We start from the raw sequence: 14908 nt of genomic DNA on the forward strand, positions 1-14908 counted from the left end.
GTACCGAGCACCTGAGAACGTAAACCTGTACCCAACACCCGAGAACGTAAACCTGTACCAACACCCGAGAACGTAAACCTGTACCCAACACCTGAGAACGTAAACCTGTACCCAGCACCTGAGAACGTAAACCTGTATCCAACAACCAAGAACGTGAACCTGTATCAAACACCTGAGAACATAAACCTGTATCCAACACCTGAGAACGTAAACCTGTACCAACACCCGAGAGCGTAAACCTGTACCAACACCCGAGAACGTAAACCTGTAACCAACACCCGAGAACGTAAACCTGTACCCAACACCTAAGAACGTAAACCTGTATGCAACACCCGAGAGAATAAACCTGTACCCAACACCTGAGAACGTAAACCTGTACCAACACCCGAGAGCGTAAACCTGTACCAATACCTGAGAACGTAAACCTGTACCAAACACCGAGAACGTAAACCTGTACCCAACACCCGAGAACGCAAACCGTACCCAACACCTGAGAACGTAAACCTGTACCCAACACCTGAGAACGTAAACCTGTACCTACCACCTGAGAATGTAAACCTGTACCCAACACCCGAGAACGTAAACCTGTACCCAACACCTGAGAAAGTAAACCTGTACCCAACACCCGAGAACGTAAACCTGTACACAACACCTGAGAACGTAAACCTGTACCCAACACCGAGAACGTAAACCTGTACCCAGCACCTGAGAACGTAAACCTGTACCCAACACCCGAGAGTGTAAACCTGTACCCAACACACGAGAACGCAAACCTGTACCCAACACCTGAGAATGTAAACCTGTACCTAACACCTGAGAGTGTAAACCTGTACCAACACCCGAGAACGTAAACCTGTACCCAACACCTGAGAAAGTAAACCTGTACCCAACACCCGAGAACGTAAACCTGTACCCAACACCCGAGAGAGTAAACCTGTACCCAACACCTGAGAAAGTAAACCTGTACCCAACACCCGAGAACGTAAACCTGTACCCAACACCCGAGAGAGTAAACCTGTACCCAACACCTGAGAACGTAAACCTGTACCAACACCCGAGAACGTAAACCTGTAACCAACACCCGAGAATGTAAACCTGTACCCAACACCCGAGAACGTAAACCTGTACCAACACCCGAGAAAGTAAACCTGTACCCAACACCTGAGAACGTAAACCTGTACCCAACACCCGAGAACGTAAACCTGTACCCAACACCTGAGAACATAAACCTGTACCAACACCCGAGAATGTAAATACTCCTCCTGTACCCTGCCTGCATTCTGCCTGTACCCTGCCTGGACTCTTCCTGTACCCTGCCTGTACTTTTCCTGTACCATGCCTGCACTCTGCCTGTACCCTGCCTGCACTCTTCCTGTGCTCTGCCTGTACCCTGCCTGCGCTCTGCCTGTATTCTGTCTGCACTCTTCCTGTACCCTGCCTGCACTCTGTACCCTGCCTGTACTCCTCCTGTACCCTGCCTGCACTCTGCCTGTACCCTGCCTGGACTCTGCCTGTACCCTGCCTGTACTCCTCCTGTACCCTGCCTGCACTCTGCCTGTACCCTGCCTGGACTCTTCCTGTACCCTGCCTGTACTCTGCCTGTACCCTGCCTGTACTCTGCCTGTACCCTGCCTGCACTCTGCCTGTACTCTTCCTGTACCCTGCCTGCGCTCTGCCTGTATTCTGTCTGCACTCTGCCTGTACTCCTCCTGTACCCTGCCTGCACTCTGCCTGTACCCTGCCTGCACTCTGCCTGTACTTTTCCTGTACCCTGCCTGCACTCTGCCTGTACTCTTCCTGTACCCTGCCGGCACTCTGCCTGTACCCTGCCTGTGCTCTGCCTGCGCTCTGCCTGCACTCTGCCTGCACTCTGCCTGTACTCTACCTGTACCCTGCCTGTGCTCTGCCTGCGCTCTTCCTGTACCCTGCCTGCACTCTGCCTGTACCCTGCCTGCACTCTGCCTGTACTCTACCTGTACCCTGCCTGTGCTCTGCCTGCGCTCTTCCTGTACCCTGCCTGCACTCTGCCTGTACCCTGCCTGCGCTCTTCCTGTACCCTGCCTGCACTCTTCCTGTACCCTGCCTGCACTCTGCCTGTACCCTGCCTGTACTCTTCCTGTACCCTGCCTGCACTCTGCCTGTACCCTGCCTGCGCTCTGCCTGGACTCTGCCTGTACCCTGACTGTACTCCTCCTGTACTCTGCCTGTACTCCGTCTGCACTCTTCCTGTACCCTGCCTATACTCTGCCTGTACCCTGCCTGCACTCTGCCTGTACCCTGCCTGCACTCTGCCTGTACCCTGCCTGTGCTCTGCCTGCGCTCTGCCTGGACTCTGCCTGTACCCTGACTGTACTCCTCCTGTACTCTGCCTGTACTCCGTCTGCACTCTTCCTGTACCCTGCCTATACTCTGCCTGTACCCTGCCTGCACTCTGCCTGCACTCTGCCTGTACTCTTCCTGTACCCTGCCTGCGCTCTGCCTGTATTCTGCCTGCACTCTGCCTGTACTTTTCCTGTACCCTGCCTGCACTCTGCCTGTACCCTGCCTGTACTTTTCCTGTACCCTGCCTGCACTCTGCCGGCACTCTGCCTGTACTCTACCTGTGCTCTGCCTGCGCTCTGCCTGTACTCTTCCTGTACCCTGCCTGCGCTCTGCCTGTATTCTGCCTGCACTCTGCCTGTACTTTTCCTGTACCCTGCCTGCACTCTGCCTGTACCCTGCCTGTACTTTTCCTGTACCCTGCCTGCACTCTGCCGGCACTCTGCCTGTACTCTACCTGTGCTCTGCCTGCGCTCTGCCTGTACTCTTCCTGTACCCTGCCTGCACTCTACCTGTACCCTACCTGTGCTCTGCCTGCACTCTGCCTGTACCCTACCTGTGCTCTGCCTGTACCCTGCCTGTACTACCCTGTAGTAAATTAGTAAATAATGTTGTAATATGAGGCGACACTTCCCCGCCCTCTCGCTGTTGCCCTGAGTAAACATGGCGGCGTCCCTAAGTTCGTGCCTGTCTCCGCTGGATGGCCGCTCTGCCAATAACTGCAGGAACATGCCAGACTCCAACATGGCGGCTCCGTCCTCAAACCACGTGTCTGCGCTGTGACACCGGAAGATCCTGACCACAGAAACATGGAGGACGGCAGAAAACCGGGTGAGAACCGGAGACACCCCGGACTATTATATATCTATATCACTACAGCAGTGTCTCCTCCTCCTCCTCCTCCTATCTATTATATATCTATATCACTACAGCAGTGTCACCTCCTCCTATCTATTATATATCTATATCACTACAGCAGTGTCACCTCCTCCTATCTATTATATATCTATATCACTACAGCAGTGTCACCTCCTCCTATCTATTATATATCTATATCACTACAGCAGTGTCTCCTCCTCCTCCTCCTATCTATTATATATCTATATCACTACAGCAGTGTCACCTCCTCCTCCTATCTATTATATATCTATATCACTACAGCAGTGTCTCCTCCTCCTCCTATCTATTATATATCTATATCACTACAGCAGTGTCACCTCCTCCTCCTCCTCCTCCTATCTATTATATATCTATATCACTACAGCAGTGTCTCCTCCTCCTCCCCCTCCTATCTATTATATATCTATATCACTACAGCAGTGTCACCTCCTCCTATCTATTATATATCTATATCACTACAGCAGTGTCTCCTCCTCCTCCTCCTCCTCCTATCTATTATATATCTATATCACTACAGCAGTGTCTCCTCCTCCTCCTCCTCCTATCTATATATATCTATATCACTACAGCAGTGTCACCTCCTCCTATCTATTATATATCTATATCACTACAGCAGTGTCTCCTCCTCCTCCTATCTATTATATATCTATATCACTACAGCAGTGTCTCCTCCTCCTCCTATCTATTATATATCTATATCACTACAGCAGTGTCTCCTCCTCCTCCTCCTCTCTATTATATATCTATATCACTACAGCAGTGTCTCCTCCTCCTCCTCCTCCTCCTCCTATCTATTATATATCTATATCACTACAGCAGTGTCACCTCCTCCTCCTATCTATTATATATCTATATCACTACAGCAGTGTCTCCTCCTCCTATCTATTATATATCTATATCACTACAGCAGTGTCTCCTCCTATCTATTATATATCTATATCACTACAGCAGTGTCTCCTCCTATCTATTATATATCTATATCACTACAGCAGTGTCTCCTCCTCCTCCTCCTATCTATTATATATCTATATCACTACAGCAGTGTCTCCTCCTCCTCCTCCTATCTATTATATATCTATATCACTACAGCAGTGTCTCCTCCTCCTCCTCCTATCTATTATATATCTATATCACTACAGCAGTGTCACCTCCTCCTCCTATCTATTATATATCTATATCACTACAGCAGTGTCACCTCCTCCTCCTATCTATTATATATCTATATCACTACAGCAGTGTCTCCTCCTCCTCCTCCTCCTCCTATCTATTATATATCTATATCACTACAGCAGTGTCTCCTCCTCCTCCTCCTCCTCCTATCTATTATATATCTATATCACTACAGCAGTGTCTCCTCCTCCTCCTATCTATTATATATCTATATCACTACAGCAGTGTCTCCTCCTCCTCCTATCTATTATATATCTATATCACTACAGCAGTGTCTCCTCCTCCTATCTATTATATATCTATATCACTACAGCAGTGTCTCCTCCTCCTCCTATCTATTATATATCTATATCACTACAGCAGTGTCTCCTCCTCCTCCTATCTATTATATATCTATATCACTACAGCAGTGTCTCCTCCTCCTCCTATCTATTATATATCTATATCACTACAGCAGTGTCTCCTCCTCCTATCTATTATATATCTATATCACTACAGCAGTGTCTCCTCCTCCTCCTCCTATCTATTATATATCTATATCACTACAGCAGTGTCTCCTCCTCCTCCTCCTATCTATTATATATCTATATCACTACAGCAGTGTCTCCGTCTCCTCCTATCTATTATATATCTATATCACTACAGCAGTGTCTCCTCCTCCTATCTATTATATATCTATATCACTACAGCAGTGTCTCCTCCTCCTCCCTATTATATATCTATATCACTACAGCAGTGTCACCTCCTCCTCCTATCTATTATATATCTATATCACTACAGCAGTGTCTCCTCCTCCTCCTATCTATTATATATCTATATCACTACAGCAGTGTCTCCTCCTCCTATCTATTATATATCTATATCACTACAGCAGTGTCTCCTCCTCCTCCTATCTATTATATATCTATATCACTACAGCAGTGTCACCTCCTCCTCCTATCTATTATATATCTATATCACTACAGCAGTGTCTCCTCCTCCTCCTATCTATTATATATCTATATCACTACAGCAGTGTCTCCTCCTCCTCCTCCTATCTATTATATATCTATATCACTACAGCAGTGTCTCCTCCTCCTATCTATTATATATCTATATCACTACAGCAGTGTCTCCTCCTCCTCCTCCTATCTATTATATATCTATATCACTACAGCAGTGTCTCCTCCTCCTATCTATTATATATCTATATCACTACAGCAGTGTCCCCTCCTCCTCCTATCTATTATATATCTATATCACTACAGCAGTGTCTCCTCCTCCTATCTATTATATATCTATATCACTACAGCAGTGTCTCCTCCTATCTATTATATATCTATATCACTACAGCAGTGTCTCCTCCTCCTATCTATTATATATCTATATCACTAACGCAGTGTCTCCTCCTCCTATCTATTATATATCTATATCACTACAGCAGTGTCTCCTCCTCCTCCTCCTCCTATCTATTATATATCTATATCACTACAGCAGTGTCTCCTCCTCCTCCTATCTATTATATATCTATATCACTACAGCAGTGTCTCCTCCTCCTCCTCCTCCTATCTATTATATATCTATATCACTACAGCAGTGTCTCCTCCTCCTATCTATTATATATCTATATCACTACAGCAGTGTCTCCTCCTCCTCCTATCTATTATATATCTATATCACTACAGCAGTGTCTCCTCCTCCTATCTATTATATATCTATATCACTACAGCAGTGTCTCCTCCTCCTATCTATTATATATCTATATCACTACAGCAGTGTCTCCTCCTATCTATTATATATCTATATCACTACAGCAGTGTCTCCTCCTCCTATCTATTATATATCTATATCACTACAGCAGTGTCTCCTCCTCCTCCTATCTATTATATATCTATATCACTACAGCAGTGTCTCCTCCTCCTCCTCCTCCTCCTATCTATTATATATCTATATCACTACAGCAGTGTCACCTCCTCCTCCTATCTATTATATATCTATATCACTACAGCAGTGTCTCCTCCTCCTCCTCCTATCTATTATATATCTATATCACTACAGCAGTGTCTCCTCCTCCTCCTATCTATTATATATCTATATCACTACAGCAGTGTCTCCTCCTCCTCCTATCTATTATATATCTATATCACTACAGCAGTGTCTCCTCCTCCTATCTATTATATATCTATATCACTACAGCAGTGTCTCCTCCTCCTCCTATCTATTATATATCTATATCACTACAGCAGTGTCACCTCCTCCTCCTATCTATTATATATCTATATCACTACAGCAGTGTCTCCTCCTCCTCCTATCTATTATATATCTATATCACTACAGCAGTGTCTCCTCCTCCTCCTATCTATTATATATCTATATCACTACAGCAGTGTCTCCTCCTCCTCCTCCTATCTATTATATATCTATATCACTACAGCAGTGTCACCTCCTCCTTCTATCTATTATATTTCTATATCACTACAGCAGTGTCACCTCCTCCTCCTCCTATCTATTATATATCTATATCACTACAGCAGTGTCTCCTCCTCCTCCTATCTATTATATATCTATATCACTACAGCAGTGTCTCCTCCTCCTCCTATCTATTATATATCTATATCACTACAGCAGTGTCTCCTCCTCCTCCTATCTATTATATATCTGTATCACTACAGCAGTGTCTCCTCCTATCTATTATATATCTATATCACTACAGCAGTGTCTCCTCCTCCCCCTATCTATTATATATCTATATCACTACAGCAGTGTCACCTCCTCCTCCTATCTATTATATATCTATATCACTACAGCAGTGTCTCCTCCTCCTCCTCCTCCTATCTATTATATATCTATATCACTACAGCAGTGTCACCTCCTCCTATCTATTATATATCTATATCACTACAGCAGTGTCTCCTCCTCCTCCTATCTATTATATATCTATATCACTACAGCAGTGTCTCCTCCTATCTATTATATATCTATATCACTACAGCAGTGTCTCCTCCTCCTATCTATTATATATCTATATCACTACAGCAGTGTCTCCTCCTCCTCCTATCTATTATATATCTATATCACTACAGCAGTGTCACCTCCTCCTATCTATTATATATCTATATCACTACAGCAGTGTCTCCTCCTCCTCCTATCTATTATATATCTATATCACTACAGCAGTGTCACCTCCTCCTCCTATCTATTATATATCTATATCACTACAGCAGTGTCTCCTCCTCCTTCTATCTATTATATATCTATATCACTACAGCAGTGTCTCCTCCTCCTCCTCCTATCTATTATATATCTATATCACTACAGCAGTGTCTCCTCCTCCTCCTATCTATTATATATCTATATCACTACAGCAGTGTCTCCTCCTCCTCCTATCTATTATATATCTATATCACTACAGCAGTGTCTCCTCCTCCTATCTATTATATATCTATATCACTACAGCAGTGTCTCCTCCTCCTCCTATCTATTATATATCTATATCACTACAGCAGTGTCTCCTCCTCCTCCTCCTCTCTATTATATATCTATATCACTACAGCAGTGTCTCCTCCTCCTCCTCCTATCTATTATATATCTATATCACTACAGCAGTGTCTCCTCCTCCTCCTATCTATTATATATCTATATCACTACAGCAGTGTCTCCTCCTCCTCCTCCTATCTATTATATATCTATATCACTACAGCAGTGTCTCCTCCTCCTCCTCCTATCTATTATATATCTATATCACTACAGCAGTGTCTCCTCCTCCTCCTCCTATCTATTATATATCTATATTACTACAGCAGTGTCTCCTCCTCCTCCTATCTATTATATATCTATATCACTACAGCAGTGTCTCCTCCTCCTCCTATCTATTATATATCTATATCACTACAGCAGTGTCTCCTCCTCCTCCTATCTATTATATATCTATATCACTACAGCAGTGTCACCTCCTCCTCCTATCTATTATATATCTATATCACTACAGCAGTGTCTCCTCCTCCTCCTATCTATTATATATCTATATCACTACAGCAGTGTCTCCTCCTCCTATCTATTATATATCTATATCACTACAGCAGTGTCTCCTCCTCCTCCCCCTCCTATCTATTATATATCTATATCACTACAGCAGTGTCACCTCCTCCTATCTATTATATATCTATATCACTACAGCAGTGTCTCCTCCTCCTCCTATCTATTATATATCTATATCACTACAGCAGTGTCTCCTCCTCCTCCTATCTATTATATATCTATATCACTACAGCAGTGTCTGCTCCTCCTATCTATTATATATCTATATCACTACAGCAGTGTCACCTCCTCCTATCTATTATATTTCTATATCACTACAGCAGTGTCACCTCCTCCTCCTATCTATTATATATCTATATCACTACAGCAGTGTCACCTCCTCCTCCTATCTATTATATATCTATATCACTACAGCAGTGTCTCCTCCCCCTCCTATCTATTATATATCTATATCACTACAGCAGTGTCTCCTCCTCCTCCTATCTATTATATATCTATATCACTACAGCAGTGTCTCCTCCTCCTCCTCCTCCTATCTATTATATATCTATATCACTACAGCAGTGTCACCTCCTCCTCCTCCTATCTATTATATATCTATATCACTACAGCAGTGTCACCTCCTCCTCCTCCTATCTATTATATATCTATATCACTACAGCAGTGTCACCTCCTCCTCCTATCTATTATATATCTATATCACTACAGCAGTGTCTCCTCCTCCTATCTATTATATATCTATATCACTACAGCAGTGTCTCCTCCTCCTCCTATCTATTATATATCTATATCACTACAGCAGTGTCTCCTCCTCCTATCTATTATATATCTATATCACTACAGCAGTGTCACCTCCTCCTCCTATCTATTATATATCTATATCACTACAGCAGTGTCTCCTCCTCCTCCTCCTATCTATTATATATCTATATCACTACAGCAGTGTCTCCTCCTCCTCCTATCTATTATATATCTATATCACTACAGCAGTGTCTCCTCCTCCTCCTATCTATTATATATCTATATCACTACAGCAGTGTCACCTCCTCCTCCTATCTATTGTATATCTATATCACTACAGCAGTGTCTCCTCCTCCTCCTATCTATTATATATCTATATCACTACAGCAGTGTCTTCTCCTCCTCCTCCTCCTATCTATTATATATCTATATCACTACAGCAGTGTCTCCTCCTCCTCCTATCTATTATATATCTATATCACTACAGCAGTGTCTCCTCCTCCTCCTCCTATCTATTATATATCTATATCACTACAGCAGTGTCTCCTCCTCCTCCTATCTATTATATATCTATATCACTACAGCAGTGTCTCCTCCTCCTCCTATCTATTATATATCTATATCACTACAGCAGTGTCTCCTCCTCCTCCTCCTCCTATCTATTATATATCTATATCACTACAGCAGTGTCTCCTCCTCCTCCTCCTATCTATTATATATCTATATCACTACAGCAGTGTCTCCTCCTCCTCCTCCTATCTATTATATATCTATATCACTACAGCAGTGTCTCCTCCTCCTCCTCTCTATTATATATCTATATCACTACAGCAGTGTCTCCTCCTCCTCCTCTCTATTATATATCTATATCACTACAGCAGTGTCTCCTCCTCCTCCTCTCTATTATATATCTATATCACTACAGCAGTGTCTCCTCCTCCTATCTATTATATATCTATATCACTACAGCAGTGTCTCCTCCTCCTCCTCCTATCTATTATATATCTATATCACTACAGCAGTGTCACCTCCTCCTATCTATTATATATCTATATCACTACAGCAGTGTCTCCTCCTCCTCCTATCTATTATATATCTATATCACTACAGCAGTGTCTCCTCCTCCTCCTATCTATTATATATCTATATCACTACAGCAGTGTCTCCTCCTCCTATCTATTATATATCTATATCACTACAGCAGTGTCACCTCCTCCTCCTATCTATTATATATCTATATCACTACAGCAGTGTCTCCTCCTCCTCCTATCTATTATATATCTATATCACTACAGCAGTGTCTCCTCCTCCTCCTCCTCCTATCTATTATATATCTATATCACTACAGCAGTGTCACCTCCTCCTATCTATTATATATCTATATCACTACAGCAGTGTCTCCTCCTCCTATCTATTATATATCTATATCACTACAGCAGTGTCTCCTCCTCCTCCTCCTCCTATCTATTATATATCTATATCACTACAGCAGTGTCTCCTCCTCCTATCTATTATATATCTATATCACTACAGCAGTGTCTCCTCCTCCTATCTATTATATATCTATATCACTACAGCAGTGTCTCCTCCTCCTCCTCCTATCTATTATATATCTATATCACTACAGCAGTGTCTCCTCCTCCTCCTATCTATTATATATCTATATCACTACAGCAGTGTCTCCTCCTATCTATTATATATCTATATCACTACAGCAGTGTCACCTCCTCCTCCTATCTATTATATATCTATATCACTACAGCAGTGTCTCCTCCTCCTCCTCCTATCTATTATATATCTATATCACTACAGCAGTGTCACCTCCTCCTCCTATCTATTATATATCTATATCACTACAGCAGTGTCACCTCCTCCTCCTATCTATTATATATCTATATCACTACAGCAGTGTCTCCTCCTATCTATTATATATCTATATCACTACAGCAGTGTCTCCTCCTCCTCCTCCTCCTCCTCCTATCTATTATATATCTATATCACTACAGCAGTGTCACCTCCTCCTCCTATCTATTATATATCTATATCACTACAGCAGTGTCACCTCCTCCTCCTCCTATCTATTATATATCTATATCACTACAGCAGTGTCTCCTCCTCCTCCTATCTATTATATATCTATATCACTACAGCAGTGTCTCCTCCTCCTCCTATCTATTATATATCTATATCACTACAGCAGTGTCTCCTCCTCCTCCTATCTATTATATATCTATATCACTACAGCAGTGTCTCCTCCTCCTCCTCCTATCTATTATATATCTATATCACTACAGCAGTGTCACCTCCTCCTCCTCCTATCTATTATATATCTATATCACTACAGCAGTGTCTCCTCCTCCTCCTCCTCCTATCTATTATATATCTATATCACTACAGCAGTGTCTCCTCCTCCTCCTATCTATTATATATCTATATCACTACAGCAGTGTCTCCTCCTCCTATCTATTATATATCTATATCACTACAGCAGTGTCACCTCCTCCTATCTATTATATATCTATATCACTACAGCAGTGTCTCCTCCTCCTCCTATCTATTATATATCTATATCACTACAGCAGTGTCTCCTCCTCCTATCTATTATATATCTTTATCACTACAGCAGTGTCTCCTCCTCCTCCTCCTATCTATTATATATCTATATCACTACAGCAGTGTCACCTCCTCCTCCTATCTATTATATATCTATATCACTACAGCAGTGTCGCCTCCTCCTCCTATCTATTATATAGCTATATCACTACAGCAGTGTCTCCTCCTCCTCCTATCTATTATATATCTATATCACTACAGCAGTGTCTCCTCCTCCTATCTATTATATATCTATATCACTACAGCAGTGTCTCCTCCTCCTCCTCTCTATTATATATCTATATCACTACAGCAGTGTCACCTCCTCCTATCTATTATATATCTATATCACTACAGCAGTGTCTCCTCCTCCTCCTATCTATTATATATCTATATCACTACAGCAGTGTCTCCTCCTCCTCCTATCTATTATATATCTATATCACTACAGCAGTGTCTCCTCCTCCTCCTATCTATCATATATCTATATCACTACAGCAGTGTCTCCTCCTCCTCCTATCTATTATATATCTATATCACTACAGCAGTGTCTCCTCCTCCTCCTCCTATCTATTATATATCTATATCACTACAGCAGTGTCTCCTCCTCCTCCTATCTATTATATATCTATATCACTACAGCAGTGTCTCCTCCTCCTCCTCCTATCTATTATATATCTATATCACTACAGCAGTGTCTCCTCCTCCTCCTATCTATTATATATCTATATCACTACAGCAGTGTCACCTCCTCCTATCTATTATATATTTATATCACTACAGCAGTGTCTCCTCCTCCTATCTATTATATATCTACATCACTACAGCAGTGTCACCTCCTCCTCCTATCTATTATATATCTATATCACTACAGCAGTGTCGTCTCCTCCTCCTCCTCCTATCTATTATATATCTATATCACTACAGCAGTGTCTCCTCCTCCTCCTATCTATTATATATCTATATCACTACAGCAGTGTCTCCTCCTCCTATCTATTATATATCTATATCACTACAGCAGTGTCACCTCCTCCTCCTCCTATCTATTATATATCTATATCACTACAGCAGTGTTTCCTCCTCCTATCTATTATATATCTATATCACTACAGCAGTGTCACCTCCTCCTCCTATCTATTATATATCTATATCACTACAGCAGTGTCGTCTCCTCCTCCTCCTCCTATCTATTATATATCTATATCACTACAGCAGTGTCTCCTCCTCCTCCTATCTATTATATATCTATATCACTACAGCAGTGTCTCCTCCTATCTATTATATATCTATATCACTACAGCAGTGTCTCCTCCTCCTCCTATCTATTATATATCTATATCACTACAGCAGTGTCTCCTCCTATCTATTATATATCTATATCACTACAGCAGTGTCACCTCCTCCTCCTATCTATTATATATCTATATCACTACAGCAGTGTCTCCTCCTCCTCCTCTCTATTATATATCTATATCACTACAGCAGTGTCACCTCCTCCTCCTATCTATTATATATCTATATCACTACAGCTGTGTCTCCTCCTCCTCCTATCTATTATATATCTATATCACTACAGCAGTGTCTCCTCCTCCTCCTATCTATTATATATCTATATCACTACAGCAGTGTCTCCTCCTCCTCCTATCTATTATATATCTATATCACTACAGCAGTGTCACCTCCTCCTCCTCCTATCTATTATATATCTATATCACTACAGCAGTGTCTCCTCCTCCTCCTATCTATTATATATCTATATCACTACAGCAGTGTCTCCTCCTCCTATCTATTATATATCTATATCACTACAGCAGTGTCTCCTCCTCCTCCTATCTATTATATATCTATATCACTACAGCAGTGTCTCCTCATCCTCCTCCTATCTATTATATATCTATATCACTACAGCAGTGTCTCCTCCTCCCCCTATCTATTATATATCTATATCACTACAGCAGTGTCACCTCCTCCTCCTATCTATTATATATCTATATCACTACAGCAGTGTCTCCTCCTATCTATTATATATCTATATCACTACAGCAGTGTCTCCTCCTATCTATTATATATCTATATCACTACAGCAGTGTCTCCTCCTCCTATCTATTATATATCTATATCACTACAGCAGTGTCACCTCCTCCTCCTCCTATCTATTATATATCTATATCACTACAGCAGTGTCTCCTCCTCCTCCTATCTATTATATATCTATATCACTACAGCAGTGTCTCCTCCTCCTCCTATCTATTATATATCTATATCACTACAGCAGTGTCTCCTCCTCCTCCTCCTATCTATTATATATCTATATCACTACAGCAGTGTCTCCTCCTCCTATCTATTATATATCTATATCACTACAGCAGTGTCTCCTCCTCCTCCTATCTATTATATATCTATATCACTACAGCAGTGTCTCCTCCTCCTCCTCCTATCTATTATATATCTATATCACTACAGCAGTGTCTCCTCCTCCTATCTATTATATATCTATATCACTACAGCAGTGTCTCCTCCTCCTATCTATTATATATCTATATCACTACAGCAGTGTCTCCTCCTCCTCCTCCTATCTATTATATATCTATATTACTACAGCAGTGTCTCCTCCTCCTCCTCCTATCTATTATATATCTATATCACTACAGCAGTGTCTCCTCCTCCTCCTCCTATCTATTATATATCTATATCACTACAGCAGTGTCTCCTCCTCCTCCTCCTATCTATTATATATCTATATCACTACAGCAGTGTCACCTCCTCCTCCTATCTATTATATATCTATATCACTACAGCAGTGTCTCCTCCTCCTCCTATCTATTATATATCTATATCACTACAGCAGTGTCTCCTCCTCCTCCTCTCTATTATATATCTATATCACTACAGCAGTGTCACCTCCTCCTCCTATCTATTATATATCTATATCACTACAGCAGTGTCACCTCCTCCTCCTATCTATTATATATCTATATCACTACAGCAGTGTCTCCTCCTCCTCCTCCTATCTATTATATATCTATATCACTACAGCAGTGTCACCTCCTCCTCCTCCTATCTATTATATATCTATATCACTACAGTAGTGTCTCCTCCTCCTCCTATCTATTATATATCTATATCACTACAGCAGTGTCACCTCCTCCTATCTATTATATATCTATAT

The 14908-nt window shown here is 42.0% G+C and overlaps 1 protein-coding gene across 1 annotated transcript in view; it reads left to right on the forward strand.

The window, feature by feature from the left end:
• Positions 1–3068: 3068 nt before the first annotated feature.
• The window catches only part of EIF2B4 (eukaryotic translation initiation factor 2B subunit delta), a 61001-nt gene continuing 49161 nt past the window's right edge, over positions 3069–14908 (forward strand). The window contains exon 1 of the mRNA XM_075847430.1: positions 3069–3150. Coding sequence (XP_075703545.1) covers positions 3129–3150 — 22 coding nt within the window. The 5' untranslated portion in view covers positions 3069–3128. The remainder of the gene's footprint in view (positions 3151–14908) is intronic.

Source organism: Rhinoderma darwinii, assembly GCF_050947455.1.
Source record: "Rhinoderma darwinii isolate aRhiDar2 chromosome 4 unlocalized genomic scaffold, aRhiDar2.hap1 SUPER_4_unloc_1, whole genome shotgun sequence".
Classification (NCBI taxonomy): domain Eukaryota; kingdom Metazoa; phylum Chordata; class Amphibia; order Anura; family Rhinodermatidae; genus Rhinoderma; species Rhinoderma darwinii.